The sequence below is a fragment of the Elaeis guineensis genome, chromosome 5 (assembly GCF_000442705.2).
Source record: "Elaeis guineensis isolate ETL-2024a chromosome 5, EG11, whole genome shotgun sequence".
In the NCBI taxonomy this organism is placed as follows: Eukaryota; Viridiplantae; Streptophyta; class Magnoliopsida; order Arecales; family Arecaceae; genus Elaeis; species Elaeis guineensis.
In genome coordinates this window covers 6426147-6440638 of record NC_025997.2, presented here as the reverse complement: position 1 = coordinate 6440638, position 14492 = coordinate 6426147, and the positions used below count along the sequence as shown (strand labels likewise).

The following is a 14492-nucleotide window of genomic DNA, read 5'->3' as shown; positions in this document are numbered from 1 at the left end:
GGGTCGCGCAGGGTCCGTCGCAGGGAGTGGAGCAGGGCTGCGACCGTTACTGCGGCCTGTCAGGGGTGATGGAGCTGTGCGGAATCCGTTGTAGGAAGTGGAGCAGGGCCGTCAGGGGGCGCAGATCCATCGGCTGAAGCTCGGCAGCGGTCGGAGTCTGGCCTCTGTAGGAGTCCGGGCGGAGTCTTCCTGCAATCAAAGTTAAAGGTGAAGCCCGGCTCCCGTAGGAGTCCGGACGAGGTTTACCAGCAGTTGACGTTGAGGATCGAGCCCGACTCCCGTAGGAGTCCGGGCGGAGTCTGCTCGCGGTCGGGGTTGTCGGCGGAGTCTGGCTCCCGTAGGAGTCCGGACGAAGTCCGTCTGCAGCCGTTGGAGTCGAGGGCGAATTCCGGCTCCCGTAAGAGTCCGGACGAAGCTTACCGACAGTTGACATTGAGGACCGAGCCCGGCTCCCGTAGGAGTCCGGACGGAGTCTGCTTGCGGTCGGAGTTGTCGGCGGAGTCCGGCTCCCGTAGGGGTCCGGACGAAGTCCGTCTGCAGCCGTTGGAGTCGAGGGCGAAGCCCGGCTCCCGTAGGAGTCCGGACGAAGCTAACCGGCAGTTGACGTTGAGGACCGAGTCTGGCTCCCGTAGGAGTCCGGGCGGAGTCTGCTCGCGGTTGGAGTTGTCGGCGGAGTCCGGCTCCCGTAGGAGTCCGGACGAAGTTCGTCTGCAGCCATTGGAGTCGAGGGCGAAGCCCGACTCCCGTAGGAGTCCGGACGAAGCTTACCGGCAGTTGACGTTGAGGACCGAGTCCGGCTCCCGTAGGAGTCCGAGTGGAGTCTGCTCACGGTTGGAGTTGTCGGCGGAGTCCGGCTCCCGTAGGAGTCCGGACAAAGTCCGTCTGCAGCCGTTGGAGTCGAGGGCGAAGCCCGGCTCCTGTAGGAGTTCGGACGAAGCTTATCGGCAGTTGACGTTGAGGACCGAGCCCGGCTCCCGTAGGAGTCCGGGCGGAGTCTGCTTGCGGTCGGAGTTGTCGGCGGAGTCCGGCTCCCGTATGAGTCCGGACGAAGTCCGTCTGCAGCCGTTGGAGTCGAGGGCGAAGCCTGGCTCCCGTAGGAGTCCGGATGAAGCTTACCGACAGTTGACGTTGAGGACCGAGCTCGGCTCCCGTAGGAGTCCGGGCGGAGTCTGCTTACGGTCGGAGTTGTCGGCGGAGTCCGGCTCCCGTAGGGGTCCGGACGAAGTCCGTCTGCAGCCGTTGGAGTCGAGGGCGAAGTCCGGCTCCCGTAGGAGTCCGGACGAAGCTTACCGGCAGTTGACGTTGAGGACCGAGCCCGGCTCCCGTAGGAGTCCGGGCGAAGTCTGCTTGCGGTCGGAGTTATCGGCGGAGTCCGGCTCCCGTAGGATTCCGGACGAAGTCCGTCTGCAGCCGTTGGAGTCGAGGGCGAAGCCCGGCTCCCGTAGGAGTCCGGATGAAGCTTACCGGCAGTTGACGTTGAGGACCGAGTCCGGCTCCCGTAGGAGTCCGGGCGGAGTCTGCTGAGGACTTCAGCTGTGGGTATTTTGTACCCAACAATATATATATATATATGTATGTATATATATGTATATATGTATGTATGTATATATATATATATATATATATGTATATATATATATATGTGTGTGTGCGCGCGCGCGCGCGCATACAAACATATATATATACGTACATATATATATATATGTATGTATACATATACATAATATATATGTGTATATGTATACATATACTTCACCAAATGGATGAAAGCTGAATCTCTGGCATAAATCACGAAAATTAAGATGGAAGACTTCATTCAAAAATCGATTATATGCATATTCGATCTGCTATACACCATCATCGCTGATGGTCGATAATTCGATAATCAAAATTTCAAAAAGTTTTATATAAAATTTTACATTTCGTATAAACTCACATCAGTCGGCCATCCGTAATCCAATGGTGAGGTGAAGGTAACAAACCGAACAGTCCTGCAAAGTCTCAAAATTAGGTTGAATGAAACTAAAGGCCTTTAGATAGAAAACTATATTCGATCTTATGGGCATATCGAATAATTTCTCGCATACCAGTGGATGAACCGGCATTCAATCTGGTCTATGAAACAGAAGCGATGATCCCACTTGAGATCGAATTACCAACGGCAAGGATGGAATAATATAATGAGCCGAGCAATTCAGAATATCGAAGAGTCAATCTAGACTTACTTCTGAAAGTCCAACAGCGAGCTCAAGTTCAGATGACAGCATATCAGCAAAGAGTAGCTCGGCATTATAATGCAAAAGTTAAATCGAAGATCTTCCATCTAGGAGATCGGGTCCTAAGAAAGGCAAAAATTTCAAAATCTCTGGATCAAAAAAAATTATCTTCAAATTGGAAAGGATCCTACAGAATAATCGAGACACTTCGATCGGATGCTTATCGATTAAAAACTCTTGATGGAACAACTATTTCTCAGATCTGAAATACCAATAATTTGAAGATGTATTATCAATAAAGTTGTTCATATGTGCAATATTCAGAATAAAATATTGAATTTCAGAATCATAAAAGCTTCAGCCAACTACAAAATGATAGTAGACCAATAAATGAATGATTAATTTTTATCAACTGTATCTCGATTTTTTACTGTAAAAACTGACACACCAACTATATTTCAATTTTCACTATAAAAATTGACTCTAGTCGAACAACTACTTATGCCGACTTAGTTTTAACTAAGCAGAATATTATGCCGATTCGATCTCAGTCGAATAGAAAACACACCGACTTGACTATAGTCAGTCAAAGGATATTCGACTTACCATCGTTTATCAAATATCTAGACATACCGACTTGACTACGGTTTGTCGAAGGATATTCGACTTATCATCATCTATCCAAATATCGAAAAGATAAAGTATATCGATCGACATCTGACTAACGGATAAATTCTACAATAGTTATTACTGAACATTCGATTCGCTGATTGATTTTTGGTTGTCCGACTATAATTCTACAATATTGAAAGTACACAAAAAGAAGAGAGAATTGGTACTTTGAAAAATTTTTCTTTTCATTCATTGAAGGAAAAGATATAAAAATTGGATCAAAGTCCAACTACAAAATTTATCTAATTACAAAAAGAAAGTGAAAATGCTACATCGATCATCAATCATTTTTTCGTTGTCCTGCTCCGGCACAGCTTCGGTAGTTGGAGCAGATCCTGGTGCAGTCGGTGCGTCATCTTCAACTGACGCGATATCCTCTTCAGCAGCTTTTTCTTTTAAAATAGGAGGAACGATGCTGCTCAAGTCCAAATCCGAATACAAATTACCGACTGCATCTCAGCCGTCCTCGTATCCGACGCAGTAGGAAGCAAATCTGTCTTCGAGAATTTCTTCCTTGAATTCTTTCGAATTCTTGAAGTTCTCAACGACTAGACTCAGGGCATCCCTTGCCGACTCAGCTTCAGCTCTTGCGGAGGCCGACTCAGCATCGGCTAGTGCCAGCTTTTTAAGGGTGGCCCGATGCCTTCCGCACTCTGCTTCAAGTTCTTCAATACATCCATCCCTTTCTCTCCGAAGTCGATGAATGTAGTGCTTCTTGCTCCTGATCCTAGATTTGAGGGATGTAATGTTTTGATGACCCGACTCAAGCTCGATTCTGGAGGACTAAAGCTCGACCGTCAGATGAAAAATTTTTTCTTGAAGCTTCTTCTCCCGTTCAGTTCCCACCTGAAGTTCTTCGACGGCAACATTCTTCTCAGCAGTGACGGCCGCCACCTTATCCATCCAAGATTGACGAAAGTCAATGATCTTTCGATATCTGCTCTCCAAAGCATGCATATCATGCGTCCACTGAAAACAGAAGACAAGTCAAGTCAGATCAAAAAAAAAGAAAAGAAAGAATATTGGAAGATTACCCCAAGTATCGCTGGGTAGAAGGAAGAGAACATTTTGGACACCATCCGATTCTTCATGTTCTCCCTATCTATCGGGAGAAAAGCAGCTTCAATGAGCCGCTTGGCCAATGTCAGATTTGCCAAGGCCGACTCACCTACAGAGATCCTGATGTTGAAGAGTGTGGGAAGGCCTGCAGATGACCCATCATCGATCGAAGCTGCCGGTGGCTTCCTCCGATCTCCAGTCGACAGCCGCGTACTTGAAACCATCGAAAAATTAGTACTTGACTGCGTCTGAGACCGTTCCACTGGAGGAACGACTGATGCAGCCACAGACTGCTGAGGTTCGACCGTTATCGCTCCGGTCCGAACCTCCACTGATGGAGCCACTGATGATTCTACAGCAACTCCATTGTCTCTCACCGTCCCATCTTCAATAGACGGCACGTTAGTCAGAAAAAGCATTATCGGGGCCTACAACACTAGCACCGGCTCGAGAACTATCTCCGACGAAATATCGGATTCCCTTGCCGTTGCCGACGGAGTAACGACCCGACTCTTCTTTGACATTTGAGAAGTTCCAGCTTCGCTGCTGCCTTCTTCTTGGCAGCGTGCAAGCGGATATCAGTAGATATCAGTGGATAAAACTCGGGCCCTTATCCACATAGCTGCAATCAAAAGAAAAGATCAATACAGAATTCAGAAACAAACAAAAAGAAAAAGCGAAATGACCGACAATGTTATGCCTAAGAAAGTTACCAAACTAAGTCCGATATCATAGAAATCTTGTTCGGTCATCAGCTCTCGTTGCGGTGGAACTTCCATGTCTTTCAGTTGGAGGAAGTCTTTTCGATCATCCGCATCCATCTGACTGTTCTCGTTGGGGCCAGTTCTTGGATCGTCCTAGCACGAAGGAAAGCCCCATGGAGAAGAAAAAGAAATAAAGAAAAATTGGTTATTCCATCAATGAATGGATGATGGAAGATCGGAGATGAAAGAAAGACCTTTCATCAGATTGAAGAACCACCAACCCTTGACCTTGGGATGAGGACGAAGGACAAAGAAAGATCGAAAGAGAGAAAGATGAGGTTCAATCGGGATAAGCCGATATAACAAAGTAAAACTAATGATCAGCTAGATGGAATTCAGAGCCAGCTGAGCAGGACAGAGACCATAGTAATCAAGAAGATTTCGGATGAATTTTGGAATCAAAAATTGAAGACCGATCCGAAGGTCCTCGACATAAAATACGATCTGGTCCGGAGGAGGAGAGTTCATCCGATCGTCTGGACAAAAAGCGAAAAGCTGATACTGCTCTGAAATACGGTACTGTTCTAGGAGCCGTTCAACATTGGGCCCGGATAAGGAAGAAACTTCTGTTTTTGGATCTGAAAGAGAGTTGTCGGTCGGATTCCCTAATCGACTATCCCAAGAAGATGAAGTCTTCTTACTAACCATCGAAAATGAAAAACTAGAAAAGAGGAGAAAAATCCTAAGAAAGGAAGGGGAACTTGACCTGAAATCAAAGATGGTGCAAAAGACAGAACCCAAAAAGCTCCTAGTACTGGGGCAGCAGAACCTTCTATTATAGAGAGGCGACAAATGCAAAAGTAAAGCTTGGATAAAAGCGATTTTATATATATAGGATCTCTCAATAGTCTGGATAAAATCAGTTAAATCAGGATCTCTTCAGATATCGACACGTGGCAACATTAAGACCGACCATTGGTCGAACAGTTCGATGCACCTGCTTCCAGATTATGCCACCTCACTGTTATCCGCGTGAATAACACAGAACCAATGGCATTTGGACACGTGACTGAGACCTATTAGTCAGAATCAAATCATTCGGATTTCTTGGGCGCTGAATTATCTTCCCAAAATGACAGCCCAATAATGATCTCACAGTTATCGAAATAATAAAATAGTTGGAGACCTCTTGTATTTCAAAAAATCATTAATATCAGCAGCCGAATCCGAGCTCGAGACGGCATGTGACAACTCTCTCCATCCAATGCGATAGACCACATGACAACATGCATGTCAGACTATCTTGGACTTGGGAGTGGGAGGCAACTGTTGGGACAGTTCAATCGATCCCCGATTCCGACTATAGATCGACCTCATAAACACAATATACCGACTAACAATCAGTTGACCGTCCGACAGTCGACTATTCTCAATCATCAACAAACAACTTAATTAATCTCCGACGAAAGACCATCGACATGTCAAAATTACCGACCGATTCTTATTCGGACCTCCATGACTACCGACATCTACTATTACCGACATATAGTCAGCTTACTTAAAACTGCCAGCGTAGAAGGTCAGAATGTGATCAATGGCAGGTATAACCGTCCATCCCACGATCACATAATGCCGGAATATGCAGAACCCACGTGTCTAACTGTTATGAATGATTATCGACTACATATAACGATCATTAATGGGCATAAACAGCCAATAACTCCATGAGTATGGCCTCATAATTGGGATAATTGCCCTTTAGTATCATAAAAAGCGAGACCACATGTTCGACGGTTACATCTGAATCACCTATAAAAGGGAGATAAATGAATAGCATTAGTAGGATAATTCTGGACCGAGACTCTGCCATTTCAAATATTCTTCATCTGCTATTCACCATTTTCTATTGACTTAAGCATCGGAGGATCCCATCGAATCCAATTCTAATCATTGTAGACTTCGTTTTGCAGATGCTCTTCACCAACGACAAGTACAACAGAAGATTGACCACAATAAGAGTTTTGTGTAGGACATAATGTCATTGCTAGCAAGCCACCTGTACTTTTTGCCCAAGTCTTTATTCTACAATATCTAAGAAAAAATTGTAGAAAATATTGCTGCCCTATTTATTCGACTCATGCAACTTTCTCTTTTTATATATATATTTTTTTATTGAGTATAAATTTAGTGAGAGTATGATCATTCTTCTCAAGCTCAAGACCTCACCTCTCCGTCCCCTTGGAAGGATAAGTGCCAACCGAGGTAAGGGCAAGTCCCTTTCATATCTGGGATACAAAATCTGATACAAGGCAAACTCTTGCATCCAATACTAAATTAGTTTTTTATTTTTTTTTTTAACAAGAAAAAACTTTTATAGACCTCTGACACTGAGGTGACTTAACCAACATCTGCGAAATAGCGCTATTCCAACTCGTCGTGATCATAGCGTAGCAACTTCACAATTGATGCCCAAGCAACAATGTTCCTTGGTATTGTTTAAACATTTTGATCCGTATATCTATAAAGCCATTGAGATCAAGATCTTGGCCAAAATTAAATAGCGATATCAACCAGAGGAAATTACAGAATTCCTGGAAAATATATTGCATAAAATATTTACACTAATCAAAGAAACGAACATCTACAGTCCATTTCTAGAGTCATTTTGAAATAAACTTTGGCTGCCTGACTCACCAACATATAACATAAATATGTTAGTGGCATCTCTTAGTCTAATTATTACTTAGACTAGGTTTAATGGACCACACCAAATCCAACGGTGGATGACCCATCACATGACCCCTTCTTTTTTTTTTTTTTTTGGTACAAGCAAATGCTCACATCGATCTAGCATGAATATATTTCAAAAGATCAAAAAATCAAATATCCTACAAAATTTGAGAACAAATCTGACCCTAATACTAGATCGAGTCATCACTGTGCTCAAACACACGAAAGACGATCTAGTCAACAATGCTATTCATCTTTTGAAAGACGTGATGAACAGAAACCACAATGAAATTATGCAAACATGTCTGAATATGACTGATGAGCTTCCATCTTTTATTTTACCCATTTTAGATTGCACATTATCCTTCTGGATTTGCCCTGGTCACTTGGACCTGATCCATGCAATTATTTCTCCATTTCTTATTGCATTCATCCAATTTTAAAGAGCAGCTAGAGAATGAGTATCAACGAGTTTGTATAAAATGAATCCATAAAATGATGCCTAAAACCCAATGAATAACCCCGCAAGTTGCTGAAAAAACAAACACTTGCGGAACCAAAAAAAAAGAAAAAAGAAGAAGAAAAATCTTCTCTTGCTTCAGACAAAATGCCGCATCTGTATTATCATCACACTAGTATCATCAAGTGAGCCTCTAGCTGCGGATAGATCAGCAAGCTTTTTACAAGCAGAGAGAGGTGACGGCTTATCAGTATCGAAGCAAAAGGGCCGAGCTATATCTACTGCCTCCTGATTGCCAACCTGGAAGGATAGAGAACAAGAACATTTATGTCACACTTTTGATCCAAGAAATGCCCACATGAAAGATTAAATAGCCATCCAAGACTTGTCAAGAACAAAATGGTACCTTATCCCATAGCCCATCAGAGGCTAAAATTAAGAACTCGCATTCAGGTTCGATCTTAAGGATTTTAGTCTCTGGCTCTGGTATAACCCATTGTTTAAGATGTGAATCTCCAATTCCCCTGGATACAGCTAGCGAACCTTGCAACCTCCATGTTCCTCGACAATAATCCACAAAGCCTCCCTGCATAGCATAATGTTCATAACTGTAAGCCAATGTCTGATACAAGAAATGTCTACATAACTAACACATGGTAAATAAAAGATTATATTGCACACCCTCACAACCACAATATACTTCTTATTTTTAAGTGTCAATAAAACTAAATCAATGGATGTTAATACTGCAAACTTATGATGTAAAAAGATGATGAAGCCCAGCCACCCAAACTCCTAGTGCCAATTTAGAGCCAGACCATGATTTTATAAAATCCTAGAATTCTATAGCACTTTTTAATCCACTAAACTGGCTCATGTGAATTTTGTTATTTGGAATCCTATCCCAAGCCAACAGCCAGGATTGTCAATCAAAGTTCATTTGAAACGAAGACGCAGTCATCATAACAAAAAGAGCACACAGAGGCCACCAACTTTCATAACAAATTGGAAGATCATGAGACTAGAAAAGAAAAAAAAAAAAAATGTTGGAAGATACAACATAGCATAGACTGACAGAAAGAGAAAGAGAATAAAAACTACAGCTACTGGGAAGTAGACTTACAAGGCTCTCAATTCGCTCCCTTTCGTCTTCCCGTGAAAGCTTGTGGTCGGATGTTAGAGCCTCCGCCGTCCCAGCTCGGCTCAGAACAGCACGACAGTCCCCAGCATTGGAAACCACAAGGTCTCCCTTTCGAAGCAAAGCAGTAACACAGCAAGTCCCTCCTGCCACATCCTGTTTCAGAAACTCGGCATCTGTCTTCAGGTACCCAATCTTGACTGCTTCCTCTATCTCGCTACACCTTTCTCCTCCTCTCGTCACCACCTCCTCCACTATACGATCGCCCATGTTCTCTGAAGCAAATTCAGCAGCTCCCTTACCACCATGGCCATCGAAAATGCCGAAGAACGCCTGTTCATCAAATAAATAAAAAGGATAAATTAATTAACTGCAACTTCTAAGTTCAAGACGGGAATTACCCCAAATTTTTCACCTTCTACTCAAATGATGGTGTAATTTTCTTAAAACAGGAGAAATGTATGGTAAGATATAAAAGTTCCCGCCTTCAATTGCTCCAGAAATTCAAACATTAGAAAAGTTCCAACTTTTCTCTGTTATTAAAATAATAGAAAGTAATTTCCTAAAACCGGGAAAATGTATTCTCGGACTGCAAACACCCCCCCCGTTTGATTCATTCAAAAGCTTGTAACATTTGAAAAATTCCAATTTTTCTCCCCTTTCATTCAAATAATAGTATAATTTTATAAAAACAGGAGAACTGGATGCTATAAATTCCAAAAGTATTATTGTTCCGTATATTCCCATCCCCTTTTTCCGAAGGAACGCTAATATGGGAAAAATAAATAAATAAAAGGAAAGGGGGAGGGGAGTGACTCTGAAATGAGCAGTTACCAGTTGGGGATCACCGTGGACATCGAGTTCAGCCTTATACCGGTCCTCCATCTCCAACCTCTTCCTTCCCCTCTTGCAGTACACCGAGAACCGTGCGCTCTCCATCTCCATCTCCCTCCGGCCGTCCGATCCCACTGGCGCCGCGAAGGTCAAATCCTCCGTCAACGGTATATCGATCCGCGCCGGCCTCTTCCTCTTCAGCAGCGAAGATTTCCCGACCGAGTTCGAACCCGGATTTGAAGTGGGCGGCGGAGAAGGGGATGACGAGTCTACGGCCCAGAACGCCCTGAGCCCCCCCGCCGCTCTCTGGAACCGGGACCTGAACGGCGAGGTGGAGCATGGCGTCCCCAACGGCGACGGCGAGCCCTCGGCGGCCTGGAGGTGGTGCTGCGCTAGGGTTAGGGTTCGGGTTTCTGGGGAGCTCTTGCAGGAAAGAGGGATTCGAGAAGGCGAGAACGACGGAGAGCTCGCAATGGCAACGGAGCAAGACATCTGTTCCGTTGCCAGAAGCCAAACCTTCGTTCTCTTCTCTATTCCCCTCTCGCAGCTTCCTTTTGTACCCTGGGGAGCGGATTTCAAATAGCCCTCCCGAATATTTTGTGTAAAGAGACTCTCCAACCACAAGGTCGAGATGGCACAAATATTTCAGTTGAGACTTGTAATTTATCGCTGGTCTTGGATAAGAAGATAGGAACTGAATTGATTACGTGTTGGAGCTTGGGATGGGTCAAAGGTTTGTAAATCGCGTGTAAGAGAAGTGCGTTGAGCCTGTCCTTAACGTTTGAAAAGTCGGACCCGGTCCGTTGGACCTAAAGCAGATCGAAGCTGTTTGTTCCAAACACGAAACACGCAAACAAAGGACAAGAAAGTCGACACGAAGGAGAATTAACTAGAACCGACATCATTTTGCGTTACTAGTCAGGCTGCGGTTTACCATTTGCGGTGTTGTGTGGTTTAATGAGATGAGATGATTTGTTCAATGGAGTGGTCATAGTCTTAGTCTCAAGAGTCATAGCAATCGACAGCCAGGAGACCAGATATAAAGAAAGAAATTAATAAAAGAATTGGAAAACAAACGTTGGAGGGGAGAGGGCGGAGAAACTAACCGTTGGAGGTGACGAAAGCGAACGTCATCCCACAGGGTGATTCGTTTACTAGTGCTCTTTGCGTGGCCTTCTATAAAAGAAAGAAATAGAGCTATCTCGATGTACTATTTTCCAGAGACAATTTTGCCACGCGCTTGCTGCAGGGCAGGTCGGCCGGTGCGGTATATTTTCCTTCTTTTACACCGTAGACCGGCTACAAAAAGAGACCATGTGGCGGTTATGTGCTGGCTAATTGATTGAACCCCAAACAACTGTAATGAACCATAAGCCTGCCAACTGGGCAGTGTTGAACGTGAGCTGTGCTAACTTCTGGTGCTAAACTATTTGACTTTCAACAAAAACTGCTTGAATTAAACCAGACACATTTATTTTACCAAAAAAATCAGACACGTTTACGCATCTACGGCGTAACCTGCACTTTTGGTAATCATATTTGTAGTTCAAATGTTCGTATGTTTTCTTCGTGATCTAAATATAGGTTAATCGGGGATAGATACTATCACTAAAATAGTATTTAGTGATCCAAATAAAATCATCATGATGATCTAAGATTACTGATGATCCAAAATCTATGATAATCTGATCATTAATGATCTAAGATCGTAGTATTTGATAGGCCATATTATAGTGATTAAAAATTCTCGAATAACTTATTTAATATTCTATAAAAATCTAAGATCACTAATTATATAATATCAAAACTATCTATAATATATTTTATAAAAATATTTTTATTAATTATATATAATATATTATAAATAAAATATTATTATATTTATTAATATATTAATAATTAATAGATTCTATAAAAATATATTTATTAGTTCTATAAATTATTAATCCTATAAAATATATTTATTATTATTATTATTATAAAATTAATATTTTTATTTATACTTATAAATTATTTATTAATATAAATATTTATTTGGATTAGAAAATAAGAAAAATTGAAGTAATATATTAAATATTTTATTATATAAATATGAAGTACAATAACATATTTTTACTCCAATTTAAGGTTCTCATTGAATCATAATATGACAATAATATGATTAATAATATATTATCAGATAATATATATCATAAATATAATATATAATATCAAATATAATATAATATTATATATATAATATTGATATAATATATTAACAGAATATTGATATACTAATTTTTCTACTAAACTAAGATATATTTTTATCTTTATATTTTAATCCAAAATCACTGTCTAGAGATTATCTTGGATTCTTGATCTTGAGGATAGATATCCCATCACTGGATTAGGGGATAATTTGAAATCACTGCCATATAAAATTATCATAGTATAATCAAATACGGTGATCTCAACACCTCCGTCCACATCATCTTTGATCTTGAGTAGATCACCCCATACCAAATGCTCCCTAAGCTTCAATATAATTTGTATAGGCAAAATATTAGAGCCGGAGAATCATGCCGATGGATTTATAGAAAAAAAAAATAGTGCATGCTTTGATATGTATATCATCAATAGATCGATGATTTAATTGATAATGAATTTCTAGCTCAATAGTGGTGCCAAGATTTTTTTTTTATTTTTTTGGTTGAAGAAAGATATTACTGTAGTAAAAAATAAGATACAATATCAATGATAAGATACAAGATATAGGGATAAAATTTGTATGGATATTATCCATCTAGATCCATTTTCATATCCAAATCAATTCGGATATAGATAGAAATTTGAGGATCCGACTAATATTCATATCTATATCCATTAAAGAAAAATGGATATAGATATGAATAGCCAACTATCTAATCCGTATTCGAATATCCGAATCTATGTGCATGTAATCCTATATAATTTTATATAGTATTTATTAGCTTTTAGGAAAAATATACAAGCATATAAATATGTTATTAACTTGATCTATCGTCTATTCAGTAATATCTTTGATTCTGTATTCAAAAATTTAAATATTTAAGTTATATCCACAATCATATCTATATTTTTAGTGTCCGAATTGTATCTATATCCATTTAAAATAAATATAGATATAAATTTTTACATCCAAATAATATCCATATCCGTATTTGTATTCATCAAACAAAACAAATATGGATATGAATATGGTGGTATCCAATCTGATTTCAACCCTAAAGATGAGAGAGACTACAGACTGGCACCATAACTGATAAGGATTCCAAGATCTTATTTTTTTTGGTAAGAACATTTTTTTTTTATAAGAACCAAGATCTTCTTTGATAATAGGAATGATCTATTGGTATATTTTATACTTCCATGTGATCCTTATAACATCTTCGGATGGACAACTTATATGTTCACGATCCATTTCAAACCAAGATAACACTAGCTCCACCGACTTATTTTGATTCTCATTCCCACGTGTGTACCTCAATCGTATTGGGTAGATCCAAGCACCATATTGACATGAGGCTAAAACCTTAGGACTGCAAGAACCTAACTCTCACAAATGAAACTAAACTCATTCTCATTCGTAGGCTGCGTTGGGGCTCAAATTAGGTTGGATTCCGTGCTTGGCTTAAGGGGCTCATACCCAACCTTACACACCAATTGACATTCCTCAGTAAGGGTGTGCAAATAAACTGATTAAACCACAAAATCGATCTGAATTACTAATTTTGGTTCGATTTAGATCAATTTTTTTATATATAATTTAGTTTCAATTTAAAAATGTTAAAAATAAAAAAAAATCAATTTTTGCTTTAATTTTTAAAAAATCAATTTAAAAACGAACCAACCCATAGATTGTTAGAATTCGAGGTTAGGAGCATGCATGTGTGTTTTAAAACTTTATTTTTTAAATACCACAGTAAAATATAAGATTAAAATACTTTTAATCTGAATCATACATACATAAAAATATAAAACCACAAAGATCTAGTTCATGTGCTGAAATTGATATATGCTGAAATTCATATTGTGATCAAATCGCATATCTGTTTCGCAATCTTTTTCTTCAAATCTAGATCTAAAAGAGAAGAGATTTTTTTCTAGCTGCACAAGTATCTGGCCTCTATGGGGTATCCACTCAAAATCATTCTGAAACAGCCCTCTTCAAATTGAATTTTTTTTTCTAAAAAAATTCAACCTACTGAATCTGAACGAAGTCTGGATAGCAATCAATACTTGATCTCTTTTCTTGATCTTCTTTTTCTCTTCTTCTCTTACCTTTCTCCCTTGCTTTGTGCTACTACCAAGCTCTAAAAACCAGCAATGGAGGGATGCCCAACAGCTTGGGCATGAGAAAGAAGTGGGACGTCCCAACTAGGAGAGACGTGTGGGATGCCAAGGGAGAAGAGAAAGAGAGAGGAAGAAAAGGCATGGGCACCTCCTATAGGCGTGTGGGCTGCTGGTTAGATGCTCTAGAGATCTTAAAAGAGGTCTCTTTAAATAGGCATGAGGATTGAATCCTATTCAATCTTATAATATAAGTCCTACTTGCATTAGATTTCCTAATAACTTAAGTTATTTAACTTACATTAGGAATCCTATTAGGTGCCAACTTTTGGAGCCCCTACACCCAATTAAACACACCCTCTTTCACACCC

The 14492-nt window shown here is 40.6% G+C and overlaps 1 protein-coding gene across 1 annotated transcript; it reads right to left on the bottom strand.

Moving 5' to 3' along the window:
• Positions 1 to 7842: 7842 nt before the first annotated feature.
• Positions 7843 to 10348, bottom strand: LOC105044577 (putative protein phosphatase 2C 53). The gene is made up of 4 exons (XM_010922514.4): positions 9814 to 10348; positions 8965 to 9312; positions 8248 to 8427; positions 7843 to 8141 (listed from the first exon to the last, which is right to left on the bottom strand). Exons 1-4 carry the CDS (start codon positions 10303 to 10305, stop codon positions 7980 to 7982), a joined length of 1182 nt encoding a protein of 393 aa, XP_010920816.2. The 5' UTR covers positions 10306 to 10348; the 3' UTR covers positions 7843 to 7979.
• Between the last annotated feature and the right edge of the window lie 4144 nt (positions 10349 to 14492).